Raw genomic sequence first — 27,259 nt, forward strand, 5'->3', positions numbered from 1 at the left:
ATAGTGGTGTGTGTGTGAAATGAGGGCATTGTCCCCCAAATAAGAATTTTGTCCCTGAAAAAAAAATCTGCCAATCTCCACATTTCTAGATGAGCATTTCAATTACAGTTAGCCCTCCGTAGCCACTGATTTTTTTTAATCTATGGATTCAAGCATCCATGGATTGAAAATATTCCAAAAATATAAATTCCAAAAAGCAAACCTTGATTTTGCCATTATATATAACAGACACCATTTTACTATGCCAGTGTACTTAATGGGATTTGAGCATCCACAGATTTTGATGTCCATGGGCAATCCTGGAGTCAAACCTCTGTAGATACCAAGGGTTCACTGTAGTCTCTTATTCTGGGTCAGTAGGCCAGAACTAACTTGATTCTTCATACTTGACTGTACAAATTGTACTTGATTCTTTGATGAAGCACAAAATGTGGTTTCTACCACCCTTCCTAGATACCTCATCCTTCAGTTAAGCCATCAGTTGTTGGGGGCAAGATTTGTTCAAAGGAGGCTTGTCATTGCCTTCCTCTTATTATGAGAGAGAGTGACTCAGCTAAGGTCACCTAGTGGGTTTTCATGTCTGAGTGGTGATCCATACCCTGATCTCTCAGAGTCCTAGTCCAACACTTAAACAGAATGAGAAACAGCAGACTAGGAAAGAGACAGGAAGGAGTGGGCAGGCTGGCAATAGCCAAAGCCCGAGTGGGGAAAACCAGCTCCCACTACTGAGGGTTTGTAAAATCATATAAAATCCTAAAGCTTTGTCTATTTTCCTTGCCCCAAAAACAGCTTAACCAATACACTTCATAGATGAAAGACTACCCCTGTGGATCTTAGATTATTTTATTTATTTATATCCCACTTATCCTTTAATATATAAATAATTCTCAACCAGTTTTATCCTTACAATATCTCTGTAGTGTAGGTTAGTTGGAGAAATGGTGACAGATCCAGGCTTAACCAATACACTTTATAGCTGAGTGAATCTGAATCTCAGCCTAAATTTATCTGGCCCTAGTACAATATGCTAACCATGACATCAAGGATGAGAATAGTGTGGACATTCAAATACTGCTTACCTGCAACTCCTGGCATTCCTCACAACGGTCTATGTTGGCTAGGTCTGTTAGGAACTACAATCCCATATCTGGAGTGCCACATGATTACCACCTCAGCACCACACCATGATGTCTTGGACTAATAACTAACTCTATTTCCAATTTTACAACATGTGTTTATTGATGTTCCAGCATATTAATTTCCTTATCTACTCAAAACAGATTCATCTCCTTGTTGTAATGCTACCCTAATGGCATAATGCATATATGAACCTATCTCCCAAGACTAATAATCCTGTGAACATAATTGAAGTTAAATATTTTATATAACTTGTTTGATCTGACATGCCAAGTCAGTTTTATAAACTAAGTAACTCTGTAGATAGAACATCCAAAATCATAAACTGAAAAGCACTTCAGCAGCAATACATTCCCTTTACATTATGAAAATATCAATTTTTAATCAGGTGACACTCAAAAAGGCTTTCTCAAATATCCACAAAGGGATGGTTAAATCATTACAACAAAGCCTAGCCTGTTAGAAAAGTACAATTTCCTCCTAATCAGCACTGCCTAGAAAACCATCCTTGTGATTTTCTCTTGATGACAGGGTAATCTATGCAGTCCAAGATGAAAACTGAAAACACAAAACTCAGCTCTGTTTATCTAAACTAAACAACCCTGGGGCTCTAATAAAAAGTTCTATATATTAAAATGTGGCAAGTCTTTCCACTTGTTCAAGAGTTAAGTTTATTCAGGATTTTCACAAAAACAGCATAGTAAGTTGAAAACGGTTCCTTCAGTTTTACTTAATCCATTTTACTGGAGACTGTGAAAGTTACTTTTTTGCACTACGACTCTCAGAGGGGAATTTTAGCAATTATAGTTGGGGAAAAATAAACTTTTTCAAACTGTGTTTTACTAAATAGAGATCTGCATACACTTTAAACTGAAAACTAGCAACATCACCTCCAAAATAAGTTCTAATCTTATCAGAATTGTCGATCAGCTTCCTCTGACAGTCCCAATGAAAATGAGACACATCTGGGACTCATCTATTGTGCATGACCTTACTCAACATCTTTCCTTAGGGCAAACAATTTGCCATGTACCACAGGACAGGGTTTTCCTGTAGACTCCAAGGGTTATTGTGAAAGTTTATTTCAGGCCCTTCAAGAATTCATCATTTCCAACTACATTTATTCCCCTGTGACTGGATAAATTGAATATTGTTTAAATTTATAGAGTAGTATGAAACAGGAAATAAATAAACACAAAATATTGGCATAACAGGCCCAGTGATTTAATTTGATCTAGATGGTTTAACCTGACCAACTTCATGTTGTAAACAGTGGCCCTGCTAGCTCAACTAGGAAGAGTATAAGGGAGGTTGGAGTTATTGCTTTATGCAGGACAATACCTAGAAATTTTACTGCTTGAGCCAGAACATATGATGGTGCTCCCTTCTATGCCGTGCAGTTTAGGGGGTAGAGGACAAGCCCACAGCTCTATATTTTAGAGGCAGTTATGCATTTTGCTGAGGGCCACAGCTTGTCTACACTGGCTAGAATACTGTAGGCTGCCCCTGGAGTATTCTGGCTCTGAATTCCCCCATTACCACTACTCTCTTCAAATTAAGGCAGCTGCTTTCATTGGTAGCAGTGCTGAAGTCACAAGGCACCCAGCCACGCTTTGACACTTCTTCTGATTTTGTTCTGATTTGCACCCGCAACTTCGCTGCTGGGTAGCTGACAAGGACCATGTGGGAAGACAGCTGCCTGGCATAATTGTGGAGAGAGCTGGAAACCTGGACTAAAAGGTATGGTTTTAAAATTTAGTTAAGGGTAAGAAAGCCAAAATTGGGTGCAGATAATGTGAAGATAGTCCACACCTGTTTCAGGGTTTTGGCCTTGTTTCACGAAACAGGTTGCAGTGACACCTCTTTTCCCAAAAACATTTCCAATATTCCCAAGTGTAACCTGCAGTGCCCCATTAAGAGTTCAAGAAATTACTGTTGGGAAATGCAGTGCTAACTACAAGATGCACCAGGTTTAGGAGTTAGATAGGACTTCCTAAAAGCTTCTTCTGACAGGAAAAATGTTTTTCTGTTGAAAGACCCCTCTTCTATTGACTGATCCAAAAGATTTGCTGCTCGGTTAACTCTAATATTTTATTCTGGATTAGATCCACACAAAAGAGCAGTGCTATCCTTACTCAAAGATCCATCAGCAGCTAGAATTAGGCACAATTCTATATCTCTTATATTGAGAGACATGCTCTCCTGCCAGAGATCTGCTGGCAGAGCAGTCTGCTGGCAAAATTGTTTTGCCAGCTAGGAGCTACTGGTGAAAAAAACAAAGCAGAGAGAGGGTAGGGTGATGGAAATGCTAAATTATGCCAGATCCAAATCTCCTCCAGTCCTGAATTGAAGCCATAATACTGGCTCAAAGTTAGTTTGGGGCAAGAGCAATCCTATGTAATTTCCAACACACATATGTTGGGAGGGCTTTAGATTCAACTCATCTTCAGCTGGTCCTTAGCCATCTTTACCAACTGGGGTTGTTCTCTTAATGTATCTACTGAATTTTCAATCTGGTTCAAGAAACATGCAGTCATGTTGCCACCTGAACATATGTATGATGTTTAGGTATAGTCATGCTCTCAAAACAGATGAGTTTAACTTAGGAAATTCCATCAGAAAAGCAGCATGCAAAGTGGGATAGACATTAACCAATTTATTAAGAAATTAATATAGCCAATGTATGACCTGCAAGATTATTGTATATGTACATCTTTCAGTTTCTCATTGCCAGGGGTAAACTACAAATGTTGAACCCCTCCCCACTTTTTTCTTTTCTGAACTATGCATAAGTAAATGTAAATTATTAATATGTGTATATTTCAAATATGCATGCAAATGCAATTTAGTCAATGGGCAAAATGCATTAAAATGCATACGGAGTTGTGTATCTTAAGAAAAGTGCTACCATCTACCCAAAAGTACATACATATTTACACAAGAAGGAACAAATGTTTCCCAATCTGATACAAAATTTGCTATGCTGGTAGGATTCCAAGAAACACAATTAAATGTTTTCAAATCCTTAACTTCAGAACCCTGATAAACTGAGTGGTTAACCTCTCTAGCCAAACCTTCCTCCTTCAGATATATCTGAAAACCTCACCTAATTAAAGCCAACTCCACTCTTACGCAGGCAAGTTACTTTAATTTGAATCCACCCCTTTCCCTTTTTTTAGGGCTGAAAGTAACAGGCCATATATTTGGAAGCTGGGTTAGAAGTCAACACAGCCAAGAACTGATCTGAGTGGGTTTATGACCATGAAGACAAGTTTATATCTGTAGAAAAATATATGCATTGAATAACCCAGACCCATTCATAACTGTCAGTCTGAGCAACAGTTAATCTATTCAGGCATTTTAGAACAATTGACGGATGGAAAGAGGAGCAGATAAGAAACAATGAGGAAGTGAGGGACCCCCTCATCCTGCATCTGCCTGCTCTTATCTGTAATAATAATCTTGCATGCAAAGTCTGAGTGCTTTCAGTGGCAAAGGGTTTCACCACTCTCTCACAATGTAACTGATAAATAATCTGTATACCAGGCCTTCATACACAGAATTTATAAACTAAAAAAATCCCTTTCCCCAATATAAGATGACTTGAATAGATGATACTAAAATAACTTCCACAATGAACTGCGTTTCTCCCTGCTCAAAACAATTACAGTCGGCCCTTCTTATACACAGATTTTTTGTACACAGATTCAAGCATCCACAGATTGAAAGTGTTCAAAAAAAGTATAAATTTCAAATATCAAACCTTGATTTTCCAATTTGTATAAGGGACGCCATTTTGCTATGTCATTAGCAATGGGACTTGGGCATCCACGGATTTTGTTATCCACAGGGGATCTTGGAACCAAACCCCAGCGTATAACAAGGGTCCACTGTACTTCTGTGCACTATGTGGGACTGCCACTGAAACCAATTAGGAAGTGGCAACTACCTGTACTACTTCACCTGTAGTGGAGATCTACTAATAAAACCATTTTCTTAAATAACTGCTCTGCTGGCTATGATCAGCCACTGAAAAAGCCAAGAAAGGGTGTTGGGGAAAGAGCACAATGAGTGAAGAGCTAAATGATACCAGCTCTAAAGCACCTCCAGCTCAGAACACATAACAATAATACTGGCATAAAGTCTGAACAAATCTTGCCAAGGAAATCCCATGATAGGCTCACCTTAGGGACACCATTAATCAGAAACTACTTGAAGGCACACAACAACAACAACAAAGTTAAGCCATAGCAAGGATAGTCCTGAGCAATTTCCAGTATCTTTAGGTTCAAAGGGAGTTGGATTCAACATACTCGCCTACTGCCAGTTCAGTATGCTGTGGTCACCTTTGCCAGTCAGGGATGTGCTTGTAGTCAAGTAAAACTTAGGAAAGTTCCTTCCTTGAACTACAGCTTCTACACTCTGACAGCCAGCACTGTCCAACAAAAGATATTTTCCCAACTCTGGCAGGCTATTGTTCTATTTAAATCAACACAACTCAAGATAATTATGCCTAACTTTTTCTATTGGTTTTTATGGGGCTGAAGCATGACTGGCCTTGGGATTCAACCATCTGTTTATCGCTTCACATTCTAACACATTTTTGGTTTTAAAAGAAGTATGTAGAATGTTTCTGTCTGTATGGAAACAATACTTACACATTTTAATAACAACATCACACTTGGTTAAAACAACATTTTACTTCTACTAGATAGTGTGCTGTAGTCCAAATCTCTCCAAATATTTTCTGCCTAAGATGATCTCCTTTCATTCATTTTATTTTGAAATGTCAATCAACAGGCATTTTGCACAAGTTGCGCAGCTGGCTAAAAGATACAGAAATCTATCCCATGGGGCAGAGGAAATATTTGTCTGTTGGAGTTTCCCTAATAATTGTTTGCATATGGACAACACGAGGTTATAACAACTACAGAGGGAGAAAAAATTACAGAATGGAAAACTAACTGCTGCTCTTCAATCATTTGGGGAGACTGGATTAAATTTTTTACAGCAGGAGAGAAAATCTTCAGGGAAGCATATTTTACAGCATAATGGCGAGAGCCACAACCATTTATCAGCAGTGGCACCTATATAACACATACATTCATATATTCGTCTATGAGAAAATTCACATTCAAGCAGTTTCTCCCCCATAGTCAGGTTTCTAGAAGGATAGCAGAGAACTGAAAAGTAATTCTGGAGTGTCTTCAGGCCCTTCCTGCACATGCAGGAGAATGAAGTGGTAGAATCCTGAAATGGTGAAATGGGCCATGCAGCATCAAACTGCAGGCAAGGAATATCATATTGAATCCTCATCCATAATATAAATTCCTTGCAATTAAAAAAAAGCCATCGGGGAATAGTATTTGTTTTCACCTGTATTTGTTTTCAACTTGCATGAAGGTTAAAGGGGTAATACAACTGATAGTCCCAACTAGAGTAGACCCATTGAATAAACACTTAAGTAAGCGTTGACTTCAGCATCTGATTAAATGGAGCTATTACAGCTGGAACCAGCAACTGGATTTTGTCCAAGGTTTGTTTTCCTTTTGTTTTATTGTGTGGAGCATTCAAAATTTGATTCTACCACAATGGTTTGAAATTGGGCACTCCATTCTACCACCTCATGATTCTCCTGTCCCTTCATTTGCACCTCATTCCACTAAATGTGTAAACCAGACATCAGTGTAGCATTATGACAGATCCATTTCTTGATTCTAGCCAGGACTCTAGAAAATCCCAATGATATGTTCATCTATTTCATGGCTTGTATAGCAAGGGTGGGCAGACTTCAAGCTTACTTCTGTTTTTGCTAGTGCCCTTGAGATCTGCTAACTGGAATCTGGTACAAAAAATGCTCAGAATTAAAGAATTTTGAGCCAAGGAATTTGTTTTGAGTACCTAACATGAATACAGCTCAGAGTCTTTCCACACAAAACACATCCTTAGATATCCCTTAAAATACAACACATCTTAATTTCAACAATATTTTTGGTGGAGAGGAAATATTTTGTTGCTACTATTGTTAAATGAGGGGGAGGCCAGAAATCCTTGCAAATCCATGCACTCATGCCTATTATTTTGAGTAGTCCTAAAGTACAAGCTCACAACATTCAGTCAACTGGAACAGAAGTGAAAAATTCTAGACCTTAAGACTGAATCTGGCTATTTTGTAAACTTAAGGGCTCAACATACCATTCCTAAAGGGCGGCTCCATGCTGCCCCTTTCCTCACTGAATTGGGACCACGGCAACTGCATGATCTGGCCTTTCCATTGTGCAAAAAGAAGCCATAAAAGTGGTTCCTTTTCACATTGTGGAAGGGACGCCCTAGGTGCTTTTTTTGCACTCCTTTGGTGCAGTGTGTTTAAACGCTGTGCCAACGGAGTGCCATGACAACCCCTGCTGTGCAGTTTGATGCACAGCGTGATGCCAGCATGGCGTCAATGTTGGGGGCGGCTGGCGTGCATACGGCACACCCCCACGCCAGCGTATAACACCAGTCTATACAGGCTCTTAATATAGCTGTGGTTCTCCAGCTGTAATTCTCCAGCTATCTTGTCCTATGCATGATTGTTTGGTGGTTTCTAATGTTTTATATTCTTCCCTCCGCCCCATTATAAAGGGATTTGTGCCTCTCCAAGACTAAGGCTTTGTCTATACTGCTTTAAAAAAACATTAAAATCCCACTATCTCTCCAAATCTGGGGCAATAAGGCCACACAATAAATGGCTCTATAAGCCCCAGATTCTGTAGGGATAGCTGGGACAATCTACCTAATGTTCCTGTGGAGAAACATTATACAAAGTGACTCTGAAGTGGGTATGGGGGCAGGAGAGGCAGGAATGCATTTGGACTTTTGCCTCTAATGTAGACAAGCCTTAAGTTACTTGCAGTAAAACCTTTAAGCTAAAATAAGTTTGTATTTTTAGTAAAAGCCTCCCCCCCATCCATTTTGCCCCAAGCACTATATGAATGCAGGCCCCAAGCACTTCTCTGAAAGAAAATTTATCCCTCAGGCTGAAATAGTATTCCTAGATGGCTCAATCCATATACTACATTGCTGTAAAATTTTACTGATTTGAGGCCTGTTTAAACGATACAACTGTCACCGGAAGATGCTAAAAACTGTTCCTGGTTACATTATACAATAGTGGTATCATCAGTTCTCATGATGTTCATGGACTTTGGCTGGCTTCTGCTTAGTGTCATACATGGGTGTAGTCTAACTTACATCTATACTTGTCCCTTCACATTCACTGGGATTAGGGCACAGGAAATGTGGAAAAACCGCAAATAACAAAAACACTATGTTTTTACCTGAGAGAACACCTCTCTAGGAATCTCTGGGTTCTCCAGTGCAACTCTATGGTCAACATGTGCCAGACATTGACCATAGAATTGAACTGGAGGAGATACAAATACATAGTGGAGTGTTCTCTCTAGGATCTTCAGTGCGACTTTTGGTTAAAGTCGACTACAGAGTTGTGCTGAAGGACCTAGATATTCCTAGAGAGAACATATTAATAAAATCCATGAATAATTAAAGCTGCAAGAGTCAAAGCTGCAAATGTGGAGGGACGAGTGTATGTCTTATTTGGGTCTTGCAGAGGTTGCCATTCTTCCCCTGGAACAACCAAATGACCCCCCCCCCCCCCCACTGCTGTCACACTACAAAATTAATGCAACTTGACACCACCTTAACTGTCATGACTCCATCCTATGCAATCTTGAGATCTGTAGTTTGTTGTGGCACCAGAAAAGGTTAAATAGCTCACAAAACTACAAATCCCAGAATTCTATAGCATTAAACCATGGCAGTTAAAACTGTGCCAAAGTGTATTAATTGTGCAGTGCAGATGCTGCACAGGACTCACTGTTGCACTTTGACAGCAACCTCCCCATACCAACTGGACTTCTGGAGGAGGGCAAGGGGGAGCAGAGAAACGTCTGGCTATCTTTCCAGAGCCAGATGTAGACCAATGACATCATGCACTGAGACATCTGGAGCAGATCTCTGTGGAAGATATCCTCCATCTGCATAAGGCTATGGGAACAAAGCCTGATGCTGGTCTGACTTCCTGCACTCTCCAATAGCAATGGAATGGCCATGGAGGAAGGGCTAACACAGCATAATGGTGAGTCCTGGAGTGGGAAGTGGGGAATCATATTGGAGTTGTGCTTGACCATGTAGGATCTTGGACATAGTATTTTTGCCAGTGATAACATTTGTAGTTTTATTTCCGGTACATATGTGTTCAATGAAATGAATGCGTAATCCAGATGAAGAGTCTATATCTTGGTCCTGGAATGGGCATTTAAAAACAACAACAACACAATTCCATTTAATAGATTCTGATTTTATTAATGCAGGGGTTTAAATTCAGCCAGAGTAGACTGACTGAATCAATAGAATTTACAGTTAGCCCTTTGTATCCACAGATTCTCTGTCCATGCATTCAACTACCCATGGTTTGAAAATATTAAAAATTGTAAATTTCAAAAAGTAACCTTGATTTTGCCATTTTACATAAGGGACATTTTAGCACATCACTGTATTTAATGGGACTTGAGTATCCACTGATTTTGGTGTTCATGGGAGATCCTAGAATCAAACCCCAGAGATACCAAGAGCTTACTGTACATAAGTGATGTAACCCAAATTCCCATGGATTCAACGTGTCTGTAGTAGATTAGACAAACAATTGGATTTGGGCCATTATCATAAGGAAGAAAGACAATCCTCCAGCAAAGAAGGCCATCCAAAGAAGGAAAAAGAGAAAGGAAGGAGCTAAAAAATTAGAAGTCAAACACCATGAGTTGAGATTTGTTGCTGATGCTACTGCTCTATTGTGTATGTGTGCACTGAAAGGCACCCCCATTTACTTCAATGGAAGAAGCAGAGCTGAGAAGACACAAAAATATCCCAGTGAAGTGAAGAAGATTTTTAAGGCTTAAAGTTATTTAATGCTTCCTTTAAAAGTGGAAGAGTTCCAAGGAAAAGAGTTACACCTGAAGAAGCTCAGTGCCTTCACTGCCTGACACTGCAAGTCTCTTGATTAGGATGACTAATCCGAAAATGATCTTCTCCACCAACAACTTACCAAGATACCAAAGCCACAGAGCCAGGAAGCTGACAGGTTTTATCTTCTGGATTTACAACCTCTGGTGAGAGCATGAGTCGAGCATCTACTGTCACAACCGGTCTTGCTCTGCAGGAGATGAAAACAAAGACTCAACACATAGGAAAGGAACTAGCTCTGAAGAAGAGAGGAATGAAGTATATTTAGTTACTGTGGATGTTAATGGCATATGGGAATACAGAAAGTATGAGTCACACTTCCTGTATCAGTGCACACCATAAACATTCAAACTCCTGTGGGGAGGTACATGAGAAGTATCCGTATCCATATCAGGAACACATGTATCTTTCCACAGGGACAATGCACAAGCCCCTTGGATGTTTATGACTTACTTATGCTTACTATATTAATACATACGATTATGATCTAGTTTATCTTGGCTAATAGGGATTAGCTAAATTTATCTAAATATACAGAGACATATTCATGGGGACAGGGTTATTATTCTTATCATAGTGATATGGAGAGCACATTCCAACAAGGCTCACGGCCAAAATCTTAAAGTGCCACATTATGCAATTCTAGTGTATCCCATGATGGTCTCTCATCAAGTATTAACCAGGATTGATTCTGCTTAGTTTCCAAGATCAGATGAAATATGGTGCCTTCAAAGTGTTTTACACCCCTCTAATTTACCTTTTTAAAAACAAAATTATTTAGAGAAAGATGATAATCGAGTATTGTATTCTTTTTCCTTTTCCAGTTCATACACCAAATTAGCCATATAAATAAAACGATAAGAAAACTAAACATGGCAAAAGCTGATTTCTCTATTAGATATGAAGATAAAACACAAGTACACACAAAACAGTGAAAACTATTTAGTAGAATCTAAAGCAGCAGCAATTAACCCCCCAAATAGAGTGTGGTTTGAATGCAATCACAATTTCCCTCGCCCAGTTTTAAGTAATTTAATTGTAATTATTTTAAACTATTTGACCTGTATTTTCCAAAAAGGACTTTGGCTGGGCTATAGCCTATATATTGTTGAAGAAAAACCAACCTGGAATTCATGAACAGATTTTTGTAAGCTGTTCTGAGATCTTTGATAACTATTTTATTAATAGCGATATAATCATAAAAGAAACAATGCAGTAACAGCACATACCTGTAAACAACTACTTTTCCAGCTCCAAATGCACCCACAATTAAATCTGAAAAAAATTACAGACAAAGAAGCAAATGCTCAAAACTCAGGGAGGAAAAAAAAGGCAAGAATTAGTTTTTTACACTCTAAATTATTGCTATTGAAAATGAATGGACATAACAAATGCAGAAGTAGTGATGGAAGCCCATGAAACTTCACAAAATCATCCACTTTGATTAATCATTTTAAGGTTTCCATACATCCTTTTAACTTACAAAAGAGAGTGAAGTGGGAAGGACAAGACAGCAATGTATAAAAGTGTGCATGAGGTAGATAAAATGGACAGAGACATGTTTCTCCTTCTCTTGTTATAAGCAAATGGTCTTTCTATATGCTTCCTGAATCCTGCTTTTACTTTATTCTGCCTGCTTTCACTGGCTTCCTCCCTCTTTTTTAAAGCCATCATGTGTATATTTACCTCTTCCATCATTCCCCTATTTCCTAAACATTTTACATTTCCTAACATAAATACATTTAAATTTAGCTTCTTAGTCAATATACTAAGTCATTAGTACATTAGTCATTATTCTTAGTCATTATACATCATACTCATGACAAGAGATAACAGTTACTTGTAAGCAAACAAGTAAGTACTTTTGTGCACAAATATTAAGTTCTGCCTTATGTGTGAAGGTATTGCTGCTGTTCTTGTGTGCCTTCAAGGTGTTTCCAATTAATGGCAACCCTAAGGTGAACCTTTCATAGGGTTGTCTTGGCAAGACATATTGAAAGGAATTGCCATTTGCCTCCTTGGAGGCTGAAAGAGTATGACTTGCCCAAGACCGCTCAGTGGGATTTTCATGGCCCAGGGGAGAGTCAAATCCTGGTCCCAGACTCACTGAATCGACTGGTAAATGGTAAACTGAATTGAAAGATTTGCTCATTGTATTAATTCAATTGATTTTTAGGTCTACTCTAATTGGGACTAATAAAGGATTTGGGGCTATATATTTATCTATATAAGTCTATTTATTGATTAAAGGTATAAATGCAAAGTTACATTTCAGCTGTACCTAGATTGTTGGGGGCAATTAGCTTACAGTTGTAAACCGCTTAGACACTGTTAGTTCAGTATGAAGCAGTATATAAATGAAGCTGTTTGTTTTTTGTTTTATTCAATTTACTGATGGCCCCCCTCAGTGCTCTTTTTCTCTGGGAGAATAACAGGGTACAGATTAAATAAATAACAGCATACTGTTTCAACTAGAATTTTAAAATATAATACAAAGAAAGGGGGATGAAGAAAAGAAACAAAGAAAAAGGGGGAGAATACATACACACATTAATATAAGCTGACCATATGTCCAAAAATACATTTTCTCAAAGCTAATGTTCGTAAAATATACATTCAAAGCACTGAGAGCTTCTGACCACTGCATGATGGATGGTGAATGCTTATCTTTTCAACCTTGGCATATAAGCCTTTTAGCAACAAGTAAAGCACATAGGATCCAACTACATTGAACATCAGTTAAATTTTGAGCCACAGAAATATCATTTAAAACCACATGTGCCTCTACAAATGTCAAAGGGCTTAATATGGTGCATTACCTCCAACCAGAAAAGAATAACCACTAAACATGTCCATTTGATATGCCACAAGAAAGCATCATCAATAAACAGCACACATAATCAATCTTCCACCTTTTTTAACCCACTGCCAAATAGCATTCAAGGTAGCTAATGATAGCATAATTAATAAAAAAATAAATGCAATTACTGCACAAAAACAGAGTAAAAGCATGCCAATAAAAAGCAACAGTATTGCCCATTCCCATTTAACAGCAGCTTGAATGCCAAAGGGCAGTCTCAGCAAAAAGGTATTTGCATGTTAATGGAAGGATAACAAAGATGGATCAGCCCAGCAGGGAGCAGCCACTGAAAACCTAAGTGGGCAAAGGTGAGAGCAGGGTTTAACTGGAAAGGGGCAGGGCTTACTGGCAAGAACTTCAGGGGGTTGCCCCCATTCAAGTCAATTTGGGGGCAGGAGCCAATTCATCTCAGACCCCTCCACTGGACCAAATACTCTGTTCTCCTCTGCAGTGTCTCTCAAAGTGATGATAGGAAGTGACTTCTGTTTGCAGAGAAAAATAGTATTTGGTGGTAATACCAAATTCAGATGATTGTGGTTGTCTGGGTGGGGTGGGATATTTTCATGTGTTTACATGCACCTGGGGAGTTTTCTGTTTGATTTTGGGGCAAGAAATTCCCTGTAAACACCATAGCATTTTTTTTTAAACCCCCAACAATTTGGGGTGCTGGGTGGCCCTAGGGGACAGGGGCTTCAGGTGCCACAAAAGCAGAATCCAGAGGCTACATGTCACCCATGAGTCACACTCCATAAAATTCAACCTTGGATTAGAATGTGAACTGGAGAACTCTATACAGCAACATTCTGTTGCAGGCAATGCGTTTACAAAATGTATTTCCATTTTGTTTCAGTGCCTTTTATGAGTTTGTTCAGCACCACAAAAATCAACTGAAAGTTATCCTCCTTTCCTTCTTTAATCTGTTCTAGTTAAGAGATAGGTTTGAAACATTCTGACTGCCAAAAGCATTAATGAGGTTTATAAACATTCTGAGCTATGCAAAGAAAAATAATCAAAATCAAGTGTTTGAGCTGCTCACTGAAATCCAGGAGTCCTATTATCCTAAAAATAGAGAACACTTTAGTCATCACATTCATGGATTTTCTTAGAAAATGTCATAGCTATAGTTTGCTATCTGAATGCTAAATGTTTGACACAGCATAAATGTATTTTCTGGAAAGAATGAGAGATAACCATCTCAAACTAAGTGCCTGAACCCTTTCAAATGAAACCCAAAGAAAAGCTTCATAAAATGCGGCATGAAATTATACTGTTTCATTTGCTAGGGTTTCCACATATATGAATATAGTTATAATTTAAAAACGAGGAACAAATCCCCCCCCCCCCCCCAAGATCTGATTTAAGGAAACCGTTTTCAATAAATCATCACTGGACTATAGCTGGAGTTCCACCATGGTGTGGGTCTTGACATTTCAACTTTGAATTCCAGGCATGCATTTCCTCCCACTATAGGGGGTTATCATCTGCTCTCCATATTAGATAATGAGATAATATTCATAGTTGCCTGGGAGAATAGAACTGGATATTAAGGAAGTAATGAAATAACGGTAGATGATTTTCCAAAAAAGAAGAGAGAAAAAACGGAAGCAGCTTCTACCACCCGAAATTTCAAATGCTAGAGACATAGTGGGGCCACAATCCTGTATATCTCGATGTAAAATAGCAGCTCTCCATGCAGTACTATGCTATGATGTGCCATTTACCAACTGGGCAGACAAGAAGTCCCTTAAATAGCCATTTACAGATAATATCAGTACTTTGAATTACGGAAGCAAACATGAATTCAGCAAAACCAACGTAAGTCCAGAGTTGCTTGGTCTGACCTTGTGAGCACTCAACAAAACTCTGACTACTATGTTTCTGACCAAATGAAGAGTCTGATTTGGAAATAAATGAAGCATGGAAAACATAAGCCAAGTACATATGTACCAGGAAAAACTTTGGATAAAGTTTTAGTCAAAAGTATACAAGGGCAATCATGGCAATCAGTCCTGGGGAATAGAGCAGTTATTCCTCAACAACTTTTTTTCCCTTTTTCTTGGAAGATAGAACTATGTGTACCCCATGGTTTGCTCTGCATCCTTTAAACTATTCTGCTACCTTCAGGTGTGGTGGTAGACCCAGTTTCATTGTCAGTGTTGAAATAAGATTCTACTACCAGTCTAAGTAGTCTTCTGCAGATGGAATAGAAGTAGGCACTAGCCTGTCTTTTGTGCCAGACACTGCAGTGTATTGATCTGGCCCAGCCTGGCAGACAAGCTATGGTACCTACACGTCTTTCATAGAATCATAGAGTTGGAAGAGACCGCAAGAGCCATCCAGTCCAACCCCATTCTGCCATGCACGAAATCTCAATCAAAGCATCCCTGGCAGATGGCCATCCAGCCTCTGTTTAAAGACCTCTAAGGAAGGAGACTCCACTACACTCTGAGGGAGTGTATTCCACTGTCAAACAGACCATACTGTCAGGAAATTCTTCCTAATGTTGAGCTGGAATCTCTTTTCCTGTAGCTTGCATCCATTGCTTCGGGTCCTAGTCTCTGGAGCAGCAGAGAACAAGCTAGCTCTCTCCTCAATATGACATCCCTTCAAGTATTTAAACAGGGCTGTCATATCACCCCTTAACTTTCTCTTCCCCAGGCTAAACATCCCCAGCTTCCTAAGTCATTCCTCATAGGACATGGTTTCCAGACCCTTCACCATTTTAGTCACCCTCCTTTGGTCACACTCTAGTTTCTCAACATCCTTTTTGAACTGTGGTGCCCAGAACTGGACACAGAATTTCAGGTGGGGCCTGACCAGAGCAGAATAGAGTGGCACTATTACTTCCCTTGATCTAGACATTATACTTCTATTGATGCAGTTGAGTAATTCTGCCTTTTCTCTGTCTTCTGTTAGCATTTTGCCATCTTTCCACGCAGTGGCCCTACCATTTCCTTCTTCTTCCTTTTGCTGTGGATATATCCAAAAAAGCCCTTTTTGTTGTTCTTAACCTCTCTAACAAGCCTGAGTTCATTCTGTGCTTTAGTTTTTCTGACTTTACCCCTACATGTGCTCGCTATTTGTTTGAATTCCTCTTTGGTGATTTCCCCATTTTTCCATTTCTTATACGTGTTCCGTTTAAAACTTAGCTCAGTTGAAAGTTCCTTAGTCATCCATCCTGGTTTCTTGAGACATCTCCCATTTTTCTTCCTCATTGGAACTGTTTGAAATTGTGCCTTTAGTATCTCCCCCTTGAGAAACTCTCATCCATCTTGAACTCCCTTCTCTTTTAGTATTCCTGACCATAGGATCACCCCCAGTATTTCTCTAAGTTTACTAAAATCAGCTTTCCTAAAGTCTAGAATGTGTGTCTGACCATGCCTGGCTTCTCCTTTCCATTGTATAACAAACTTCAGGAGAACATGGTTACTTCCACCTAAGACTGGTGCAACCCCTGTCCAGCACAGGTTGAACTTCCTCACCCAAATCACCAGTGATCTTGACTAACAGACCATAGTTCTTGACTGAAAGTGTACTCTTTCTTGTTTGCACCAAGTTTCATTGAGACTTGAACTGACTTATCATTTCTTCTATGTTTATGGGATGACACAACCAGTAGTCATGTCATATTTACTATGTTCTTTAAAAATATGGGAATATATTGTCATTTCTAATTCTATAAATCAGAGGATAGTGAGTTTCCAAGCAACTCAACAATAAACTGGACAGTGACAAGCCAACTGTTAGCTATTGACTCCAGGCTTTGACTTTGCCACTTGCGCTCACAGATAAGAAACTCTTTTCAAGGGCTTATTTTCTAAATCGTCTTTTCTGTTCTTTCTCTTCCTCTTCATGTCATGAATGATTCTCCTAAATGGATTCCATAATAAAATACATAATAATTCATATGAAAAGTTGGTAGTATTGGACTCTTGGCACCTAGCTTACAACTCTCTGAATACTTCATATCCTTCAAAATCCCTGCTTCTTCCCTCTGTAGATCTTGATGCACTTAACAGATGCAACCATCAAACAAAGTTATTTCAGAAAGAGTAGGCAGAATTTTGTATTTTTAGGATATTGCTTCCTATTTACCACAGCTATTGCTTTCCTAAAATAGCCCTACAGTAGTTTAATCACAATATGAACATAAATATATTTTATACATAATATTTATTAAATATTAACACAATCATGAACAATTTTAGAAATATATCTAAAACACAGACAATAATAACAGATAATAATAATAAACCATGACAAAACAAACTACAGTTGGTCTTACAAATTGGTAGAGTTTGATTTGAAACTCAATCCGCCGTATCATGGGTACATTACAGACCGCCCAAAAAAGGCGGTCTGCTGGCGCCTCCGTTTTCGCTGCCGGGAACCCTCAGCTTCCAAACAGCGAGGCTTCCTGACAGCCGAAAAAGCCCCCAAAAGAGGCGTTTTTTGGCGATGCGCTTATGATGCCGCAAGGCGCCAATGGCGCACTTGTGGCATCATAACCGAGCTGTGATGTGTGGACGCTAAGCGTCCACAACATCAAAATGGCGGCGCCCATGTGTATAGGGCGTCACCATTTTGTACGTTCTAGGTACATGCTAGGGTTAGGGCATCCGGAAGGGACGCCTTTTTTAACCCTAGTACGTACCTAGTACGTACTTTTTGCCGATGTGGAACGGGCCATGGATACCTAAAAATATGGGACCTCCACTCCCATTCTCATTAATGGATAATGTGTGTGTGGCTGTGTTGGTGTGGCTGCGTGAATATGCCACCATGGATAATAATGGGGGCCATCTGTGGATGCTCCAATCCACAGATAGCTAGCCCGCCGATACGGAGAGCTGACTGTAAATTAAACTATTAACCAGAATAATTATGCTCTACTTCCCCCCAATTGATGGATATACACTACTATTTCTCTACTTCATTATACAGTGGAGTCTTGCCTTACGCAGGGATCCGTTCCGGAAAAGTAAGGCAAATACAGCGTAAAGTTGAGCTTGTGCTCGCGGTGCCCTTGACTTTGACTTTGAATTTTGCACAGAATTTCTTGGGCAGGGCAAATTGAGAACGTGCAGCTCTTCTCTCTCCTTGTGTTGGAAATAATTTGGAATGACATCTTTTGGAGCCAGACAGGTCTGAAGAACAGCTGAAGTGGGGAGTACAAACTCTCAATGTTATTTCTTGGCTAAATGATCAATAAGTGTAAACACCATAAGAAGGTTATCTTATTACCACAATGGTTTTACTTGAATGCTTTCATATACCACAGACGTAAAGAGCTGATGGCTCACTAAGAGCAACCCTGCAATTTTGGTGAAACAATTTTTAAACCTTTGGCAGAAAGCAAGATAAATATCCCAGTGAATACATGCAAGGAATTCTGGCAAGAAATATTGGTATGTTTCTCCAAAGAATGAATAGACCAGATATTTTATATGCTAGCTGAGCCACCAAAGCTAATATGCTAAAAAAAATTGAAAAAAGGATCACTGACTGCTTAAATTCACATTTGCAATAGCAAAAGGTATAGGTATGATCCATCCACCTGTGTGCAAGAGTAGCCAATATTAAAATTTGGAAAATTTTGGACTACAACTCCTAGAATCCTTTAGCCAGAATTGCCAGCTCTAGTCAACACCCCCCCCCCCCACAACACACCTCCAAACCTTTTTCAAGCTGTGGTTTAGGCCTTTGTAATGGGTGGGACATTTCATGAGAGATGCTCATAAGAGATGTCAATGTTTCTGGAACAAAGTGGACCCAGCCAGCACCCAAAGATAAAATAAAGGGTTTCTCTAAGTACAATAGGAATCACCTTTCACCATAGACAGATAATGACCAAGATTTGGTGGTATTATTTTAGCAGAATGGCTTCAGCCAGTTGAACTCAGCAATTTGGCTAAGAGCATAGGTAGTATCACTAGAACAACACAGAGGGAAAATCCAGCTTCTCCACTGCAGCTCCCTTCATAAGGCTGGAGCAGAATTTTGGGCAATATGTAGGACAGCAAGGGACAGAGAATGGGGCCAAAGTCTTGCTACATTATGAATTCAGCATAAGCACTAGGAAATATTCAGTTTTGGACTTCAGATCCCAGAAGCACCAACCAGCTTGGGCAATGGTCAGGATTCTGGGAGCCTAAGTCCAAAACATTTGAAGGACCAAAGATTGAGAACCACCAATCTAAATCACAAATTTCTTCAGAGAGCGTGATGTAGAGCAGGGCTGGCCAGTGCATCTATCACTACAGGTCATGAAGTTTTCTGCTTTTCATTTTTTCTATAATACAGCTGATTTTGGAAACTGAAGTTAGCAATTTAGTGGGGGCGGGGGCGGTAGTGATGTGAGTAGTTAGCCTTGCCTACAGTGTAAAATAGCCTGGCAATGGCACAGGGAGGGTGTCACTTTGTCTTTTGCTTCAGACAGCACCATATCTTAGGATGGCCCTTTGCTACTTCAATCAAGTACATATGCATCTCCACATTTATTTTTAAGTCAGGAGTTTTGACTGATCTCCCACTGATTATGTCGTTTAGTACCAAGTTCCACTGTGTTCTGTGGAGAAGGTTTCCAAGAGAGGATACTGAAAATCACTGCCTTTGTAGTTGCAAAGGGCCCAAAGGGGTTTCAAACACACCATATTTTGATCTTCCCTTTTGTCCCTTTTCCAAAGCCAATGCAGATGAGAACACAAAATGACAAAGCTAGCCAGCTGGATTAAGGCAAACAAGAGGGCCAGGGGCTGTAGGGGGGGAGAATAAGCACTGAAAACAGTCACAAAATGTAAACTATCCAAAAACATTAGTACAGTAGGTTAATAGAGCACAGTGGCAAAGATATTCCAGAATGTTCATCCAGTATTGTCCCATTAATTACAACAGGGTTTATGCCAGCAAAACAATCTAGGGCTTGGAGTACAGCAGTTCTACTGTGTGGGTTACGTTATGAATACTGAGAGCCTTCTCAAATCCCAGTAAAGAAAAATGTTGTGGTCTGCTGTATGCTTGATCTGAGGGAGAGGGGGATGGTGAAAAATCAAACTAAAATGATGTTGTGAATTTGGACTACAGATGGTGTTGGAACACTGCCCCAAACTGGATAAGCTCCACTTCCAAAAATAAAGAGTGAAAGCTCCAAATAGTGAAGCGGTGTTGATAAATACCAGATGACATCAGTAAAATATTAATTGTTAAGGAAAAACATTTGAAACCAAACTAAATAAGAATGATTAGGGCAAGAAAGCAATGGAGAAATATCTGTAACTAAAATAATCTCTCTCTCAATCTCTCTCTCTCATCCCTGCCTCTGTATGTGCTTTTAATAGCAATCGTACTTCATCAAGCTGGATCCAGATATACTTTTGTCCCGTTGAAATTTGTGGGATGTTAGTCAAGATCATGAAATACCATTGACTTCAATGAAACTAAAGTGTGACTGATCTGGTTTGGATCCAATCCAATATTTAAATAATGTGTTTCCTAAGGGCTCATGGTGTTTTACGCATTATTTTAGCAACTCTTGGAACAGCCCATTCAAATTCACTGACATTATTATTGTTTCTATTGTACAAACTGCAGTAGGGGTGGAAAGGGGGAGGAATTTCTTTTGTTAAAAAGACAGATTTTTGCCTAAAGCCAACTGGTGATATCATAGCTTGTGATGTTTAGTACCTTACCCTCTTAACCATAGGGTGACATTAGTCTGCATTGCATTCATTACACTTCGGAAACCTACATGGCATTCTTAGTTGGATGAGCTGTATTTCAAAACAACTCTGAGAGTGCTGCAATTACAAATGCAAGGATACCAATCCCTTCATATAGTAAAGAACAGGATTTAAAATGGTAGGCCAATGCCATTTTGAACTATAACTATAATGGTATTAATTGCTGATGCATCTGTTTTGTAACAATTGTATATCTCTTAGTCACTTTTGGAATCTTCACAATTAAGAAGGGCATGACAATTACTGTAGTGACTATTTTAAATAACCATTACAACTTTTAAAAAAACAAATTTTGCAAAATGCTTAGAATCAAATCTTCCATTCAGATTTCAACAGGACTGGAAGAGAATGTCAGCTCTCTCCCACTCCCCTTCTTTGTAACAATTCAGGTGTTTTATGTTAATGTGTCTGTTCCAACCCTTCTTTCATTTCTGCTGATTTCTCATGACAGGAAAGGGAGTATTTGTCTTGTCCAGCTCCAAATTCTCAGGGAAGCCAAACTGGAACTAGACACAAAAGCAAAGCCTATTCTTTATTTTGACCTCTGCCTTAGAAAAAGAACAGTTTAGGAATGATGCGTTTTCCAGAGGAAGGGGGGGATGAAAGCTTCTCTCTTGTGGAAGAACCTTACCTGGGTAATCATTCTTGTCTATGTCTGAGTCTCCTCTTAGTGTAAAGCCAAATCCCGCAGGCATTGATTGGGAGGCCCACATACCACTGAGAACCTGGGAAGGGTTAGGATTTAACCCATTACTGACTCCATTGTAAATGAGTACTTTCCCCCTCCTGTCTTCTCCAGCAAATGGAGCACCTATTGCGATGTCTGCAAAACAAGGAGAAAAAACAAGGTTAAAAGGGTAACATGCTAATTAGTTCTTTAATTAGCATGTAAGTAAACTTGGAGGGCTGAATTTCAAAGATGCCATTGCTACACACATTTCCCCTTGGGGTAGCTTTCACATATTTTGTAGGATTGTGAAACAGTTTACAAGGAGATGGATTTCACCAATGCTTGGGAAAGTTATTTATTTGGACTATAGCTCCCTGAACTCCTAGCAAGACTTTGAACAAGTAAGCTTCCCAAGCTTGGATGCCTTAATCCTAACTAGGGGCCCAAACATACAGGCCTTCCGAGATTGTTTTCCTGCCCTGCTTCCATTCTCTCAAAATATACCACGGTTTTTCTGGAGACCTAGGGCCTGAACATACAGGCCAAAATAAAGCTGCTTCGGGGCACTTTGGAGGTATGCTGTTTAAATGACACACGCATCTTAAGAGTCCAGAAGCTGCACCAAAGCTGCACACCAGTCCTTAGGGCTGGAGCATTGCTTTAAGTGGCTTCCAGTGTCTTAGGATGCATGCATCATTTAAACAGCATACCTCCAAAGTGACCCGAAGTAGCTTTTGGAAGGAGAAAAACATGCGCAGTGAAGACTGGGTACAGTTGATGATTGTAAGGCAGCATTTGGAATGCCAGACAATTTCAATTTTTTAAAACAACTAGCTAATTCAAAATGAAATGGTGGAAATTCTCCCATCTGAATTGGTCAGTTTGTTACTCTCAACAATTCACAACCCCCTCCCTGTATATCAGTATTAAGCAGTGAGAAAGAGCAGAGTGCCATTTTAAAAAAAAAACTTGCCTGAAAGGTTAATCTATAAAAGATTTTAAAATCCCATCTCTGTAGTTAATCATTCTTGCATTTGCTCCCAGTCATCTATTTTAATTTATTTTTAAGCTCCCAGTAGCTTTTCAGAGAGGCCACTCTCAAGACAAAATAATGAAAAAAATAATAGTCTGAACATAGTCAGTGAACTGAAATAGACAAATAAGTTGTCGCCCATTCCTGCTGCTTTTTTGACAGGATGCCATGGCCACTACACCATCTAAACCAAGGCCCAACTAAGCAGCAGAAGCATATGGCCCCTATTTTGCTGAGGCAGTGAATCCACTACATATTTCAGCCAGAACTTTAAATGATACTAAGAGTATTCTGGGGCTTGGATCTTGGATAAATCCTTTACAGATTAAATCCCAGCAGTGATTCAGCAACCTTATTGCTATTGTGCCTGATTTACAAATCTGAGACAAACTTGGGATAGCAGATAAGATGGCCATTTCCACATTGTCCCCAAAATGAGTAGAGAAGAGAATACAGACCTGTGTAAATGTTGTATTTTCTTAATTTACATGTACAGATTTATATTTAGGAATAATTACCCATCCTTTAAACCACAATCAAAATAATGGAGAAGACTGTGGCCAGACATTTTTACGGCTGCTCACACTGCTGTCCAGATGCTTAAATACTGATGGGCAGTTTCCAAGTCCCAGTTGCTTTACCTTCATAGGATTTTAAAACTTTAAAATGGAGTTGAACTGGACTTCAGACTATCCTCCAAAAATAGGATACACATCCATCCCAACACCACATCAACCTTCAGGGATGGTGCCTAAATTCTTTTTTTTTTTTTTTTTTTTTTTGGCGGGGGTGTGTGAGAACATTCTGCTCATTGGTGTCTTTGATGCCACTGAGGCAGTAAATCTGTTCCCTATTATAGGCCAAATTTTAAAGGAACAGTCCCAGGTAGTGAAGCTATTTGGTGAAATAGCACCAGCTCCTTTAGACTTTGAACTAAACCCAGTGTGGAATCCACAAGCTGCCAATGAATCTCTCCAGAATGCAACTCTTAACATTTGCTTTAAGATGAATATGCAGGTTTTCCACTGCAAAGCAACCTCTTTTGCATCTTGACCATTCACATATTCAGCCACCTAAGCAATTTATGTGTATCCTCTACAAAAGCTATCATGCCTTACCGTTATAGCCATCCTGGTTCAGATCACCAAGGTGTGCAATGGAATTGCCAAATCTACCGAACATTTCTGTGCCAGACAACATCTGTGCTTCTCTGAAGGACAAGGCACTGTCTTGCAGGTATAGATATACCTGCCCCACTTCTTTAGGGTTGCTCTCAAATTCACGTTCCATAAAGAGAGGAGCTCCTATTAGGATGTCATCAAGCCTGGAGAGAAGGTCACAGACAGAGCGTTTAAGCTCCAAGTGGCTCAATCCAAAATTCCAAGACGCTCTTTTGTCCATTTAGCCCACCATTAATAATACATTGTAGTTTATGCATGCAATTTGCACAGGGAATAATAGTTTGTGGGTGGAGAACTGTGCAAATTGTAATAAAAAGCAAAACTTTCCAAGTTCTATGATGAACCACAATTAAAATCAACCATAGTTTATGGCTCGATTGTCATGCTAACTGAGATTAAATGAAAAGTGAAGTGAAAGCTTTTGGTCTCCTTCTCACAGCTTCACAAGTGAAGAATGGGGGAGTGGATGAGCTAGGGTTCCAGGGTTGTGAATGTTGTGCTAAACCATAATTGAACATTTGCATCTGAACCAGGTCACTGTCAAATAAAAAGTGTTTGCCCTGAATTGTTATCAGATTTAATATTGAAATCTTTGATACTGGAAATCCAGGGCTGTCTCAAGACTTCCACTCAAACAAGTCTAAGTGTATTGTACTCCAGACCAGCCAAACCATTTTGGCACAAGAAATAGAAATTTCCTTCAATCCTCTTCCTCTCCCTAGTAGTAAAAATATAACAATAACAAATAAAAGAACTAACAATTAGTTGCCCTTTGACAACACCCACAACCTGCCACCTGAAGTAGTCACCTCACTCTGTTTAATGGTATAATTGACTCAGTGTTTTCCCCCTTATGCTGTTGTAGCAAGAGATTCGGCATAAGAGCACATCCTCATGTCTGCTCTATGATAAACTACATATGTAGAACATCTGCAGTGAAAAGAGGTTAAGAAGGAAGTCTAGTAAAGCAGAGTTAATGGCCCTGTGGTACTAGTGTTGGGGGCAGGTCTCAACTCTGGCACATGGACTGCCCCATCCTCTGTTTTTATGCATCCCTGTTTCAGCATGATGACTCAGTCTACCCAACTGTTCCTGTCACTGCTTATGATCTTTGTTGTGGTTCTCCAAATCCTAATTCAGATAACAAAAACATGGATGTCAATTTCACTTCTATTTGTTCTTTCCTCCACCCCCATGTTCAAGCTGTGCATGGGGAGTTGTATGTTTTGAAACATCTGTTTGCACTAGAAATTTTTAAACGGAGGAACATTTCTGCTTGTCTTCAGCTATAAATAGTTTCATTTTGGAGCCAAATGTAAGTTAAAGAGAAAAAGAGGTTAAGAAATGATGATACAATCCATTTAGTACATGCAAAATAATTCTAGGCGAGAGCATGGAAAAGTTACTTTTTGGACCGCAGTTCCTCAAAACCTTCAACCACATGCTGGAGATTCTGTGAGCTGTATTCCTAAAAAAACAACAGCAACTTTCTACAATCTATTTCAATTCTCAATGGATCTCTACAACTACACTCCTGTTATGAGTACACTTTGATGCTGTAACCTTGTTCTATTAACCAAATGATTTGTCTGCCCATGCATTCGTGTGGGAGAGGCACAGCCACCTCCTCTTAAATAACACTGCCTTCAAAAGCGCAAGCTGGTCACCTGCTGAAATAGTTTACAACTCTTGTGTGTGCTGCTGGGCAGTTAACAGCAGGAACACAGAATCATGTCAAGAGGAAGAGCCTAACTATTTCAGAGTGTTGGAATAATACAAATAAAACAATTTGGTAATGTATTTTTATTGGATATGTGATTTAAGCCAACATAAATAATTCTCATCTTGTGCATATATCGCTCTCCAACTGGCACTGCTCATTTCAGAATCATATGAATCTATTTCAAGCAAGCAACACTAAGCAACCATAGAATGGGTTTTTGCACTGCTAGCCGTTAAGAATGGGTCAGGAGCTCAGCAGTAGCACAATGCATGCTTTGCACAGAGAAGGCCTTGGGTTCAATTTCTTGGCATTTCCAGGTAAGGCTGGAAAGAACCTTCTCTGATACCCTGGATAGCTGCTGTCAGAAGCAGAGATGCAGATAAGGGATGGGAAGCCTTTGGCCCTCCAGTTGTTGTTGAACTAAAACACCAATTACAATGGACAGGCTGTCTAGGGTTTAAGGGAGCTGCAATCTGAAGGGCCACAGATACCCCATGCAATACTGAGCTAGGGAGCACCAGTGAAATAAGGCAGTTTCCTCTCAGGTTATTCAAAGATGTTTGCTGCAAGAGACAAAAGACATATACAGATAGCAGTTTGACTGGTAGTTAAACCATACTTCAATCCTGAGAATAGAGTAAAGCCTACCATCATATTTGAGGGCTGCAGAATATGACAGACACAGCAACAGAGGGGAATGACCAGATTGATCAGAAAGAATGATTAGTGGCTGTCTTACTTTACCTAATGGCAAGACCAGTCTTATTTCCTATGCTCCTATCAACAAATTTCAATGCAGAACATTTCTTATTTTAGAACTGGAGAAAATATTTTCTCTGTGTCCTTGTTTTTAAAACATCAATCCTATTTAAAGAATCAAGTCTGAGACTTCTTGTTTTTATCCACTCCCATTTCCAGCAGACAAGATTCCACATAGAACTCCAGCAGTCTTCTTCTGGCTGTTGTTACTCAGATTTCTTGAACTACTGTTTTCTTACAGCATCTCTGGATCTGAGCAGACTGGGAGTCAACAGAGCTAAAAAAAAACTTTAGAACGGGAAGCAGTGAAAACATTAGATTGCTTAGACTGAGCTGGGAGAGTGAGCAGGTATTACAATTGGCCTTCTCTTGATCTTATAGGGAATCCAGTGCAGTTTTCATCTTTGAAGTTTGCTATTAAAGAAGACTACCACACGGGGAAAATCAGGGGATTAAAAACGCATTTTCCTGGGAAAGTTGTGTGACTGCAGTGAAGATTTTCAGATGATGTTGTGATCTAAGAGGACTTAGCCCAGGAAGAACGAGGAATTCTCCAGCAACAAATCATTTATGGGTAAATCTCATGAATGGTTTGATGCTGGAGCATTCCAGGTTCTTCCCAGGATAAGTCCTCTCAGATTGCAATGTGTGAAAATCTTTGCCGCAACTGTGCAACTTTCCCAGGAAAATGTCTTTTTAATCCCCTGATTTCCCCTTGTGTGATAGTCTCCTTAGAATCTTTCCTGTATGTTCTTTCTGGGGAAGTGGGATTAAATTTTTTTACATTGCCTTGAAAAACTGAAGGGAAAGGAGTCAGACATGTTCAGAGGTGGCTTGATATTGCCTTCTTCTGAAATTCAGCCTAAAGTGCCTGCTTTTCCTTCTCAAGTACTAACTAGGGCTGACCCTGATGAGCTTTCAATATCAAAGAAGAGCTGGTGCTTTCAGGGTGTTTATGTTTCCTAATATAACTGAAAGTTCTGCTAAACCTTAAACTTTAGACATTTTTCCCACTCAGCCACCCTGTTTTAAAAGGATAAATGAGTGTCTCTGCTTAGCAAGTACAGTGTACTCTTCCCATCTGTGGGAGTACAGTTTCAGGCACCCCCATGGATTAAAAAAAACACATGCTCAAG

General features: G+C 39.5%; 1 protein-coding gene across 1 annotated transcript in view; it reads right to left on the reverse strand.

Annotated features, from left to right (window-relative positions):
- ITGA8 (integrin subunit alpha 8) overlaps positions 1 to 27,259 on the reverse strand; it is a 148,561-nt gene that overhangs the window by 73,722 nt on the left and 47,580 nt on the right. The window contains exons 12-15 of the mRNA XM_089533306.1: positions 23,579 to 23,784; positions 21,389 to 21,580; positions 11,388 to 11,433; positions 10,241 to 10,348 (exon numbers count right to left, since the gene is read on the reverse strand). Coding sequence (XP_089389432.1) covers positions 10,241 to 10,348; positions 11,388 to 11,433; positions 21,389 to 21,580; positions 23,579 to 23,784 — 552 coding nt within the window. The remainder of the gene's footprint in view (positions 1 to 10,240; positions 10,349 to 11,387; positions 11,434 to 21,388; positions 21,581 to 23,578; positions 23,785 to 27,259) is intronic.

Source organism: Sceloporus occidentalis, unplaced genomic scaffold, assembly GCF_023333645.1.
Source record: "Sceloporus occidentalis isolate IW3139 unplaced genomic scaffold, rSceOcc1.0.p SCAF_7, whole genome shotgun sequence".
Taxonomy (NCBI): Eukaryota; Metazoa; Chordata; class Lepidosauria; order Squamata; family Phrynosomatidae; genus Sceloporus; species Sceloporus occidentalis.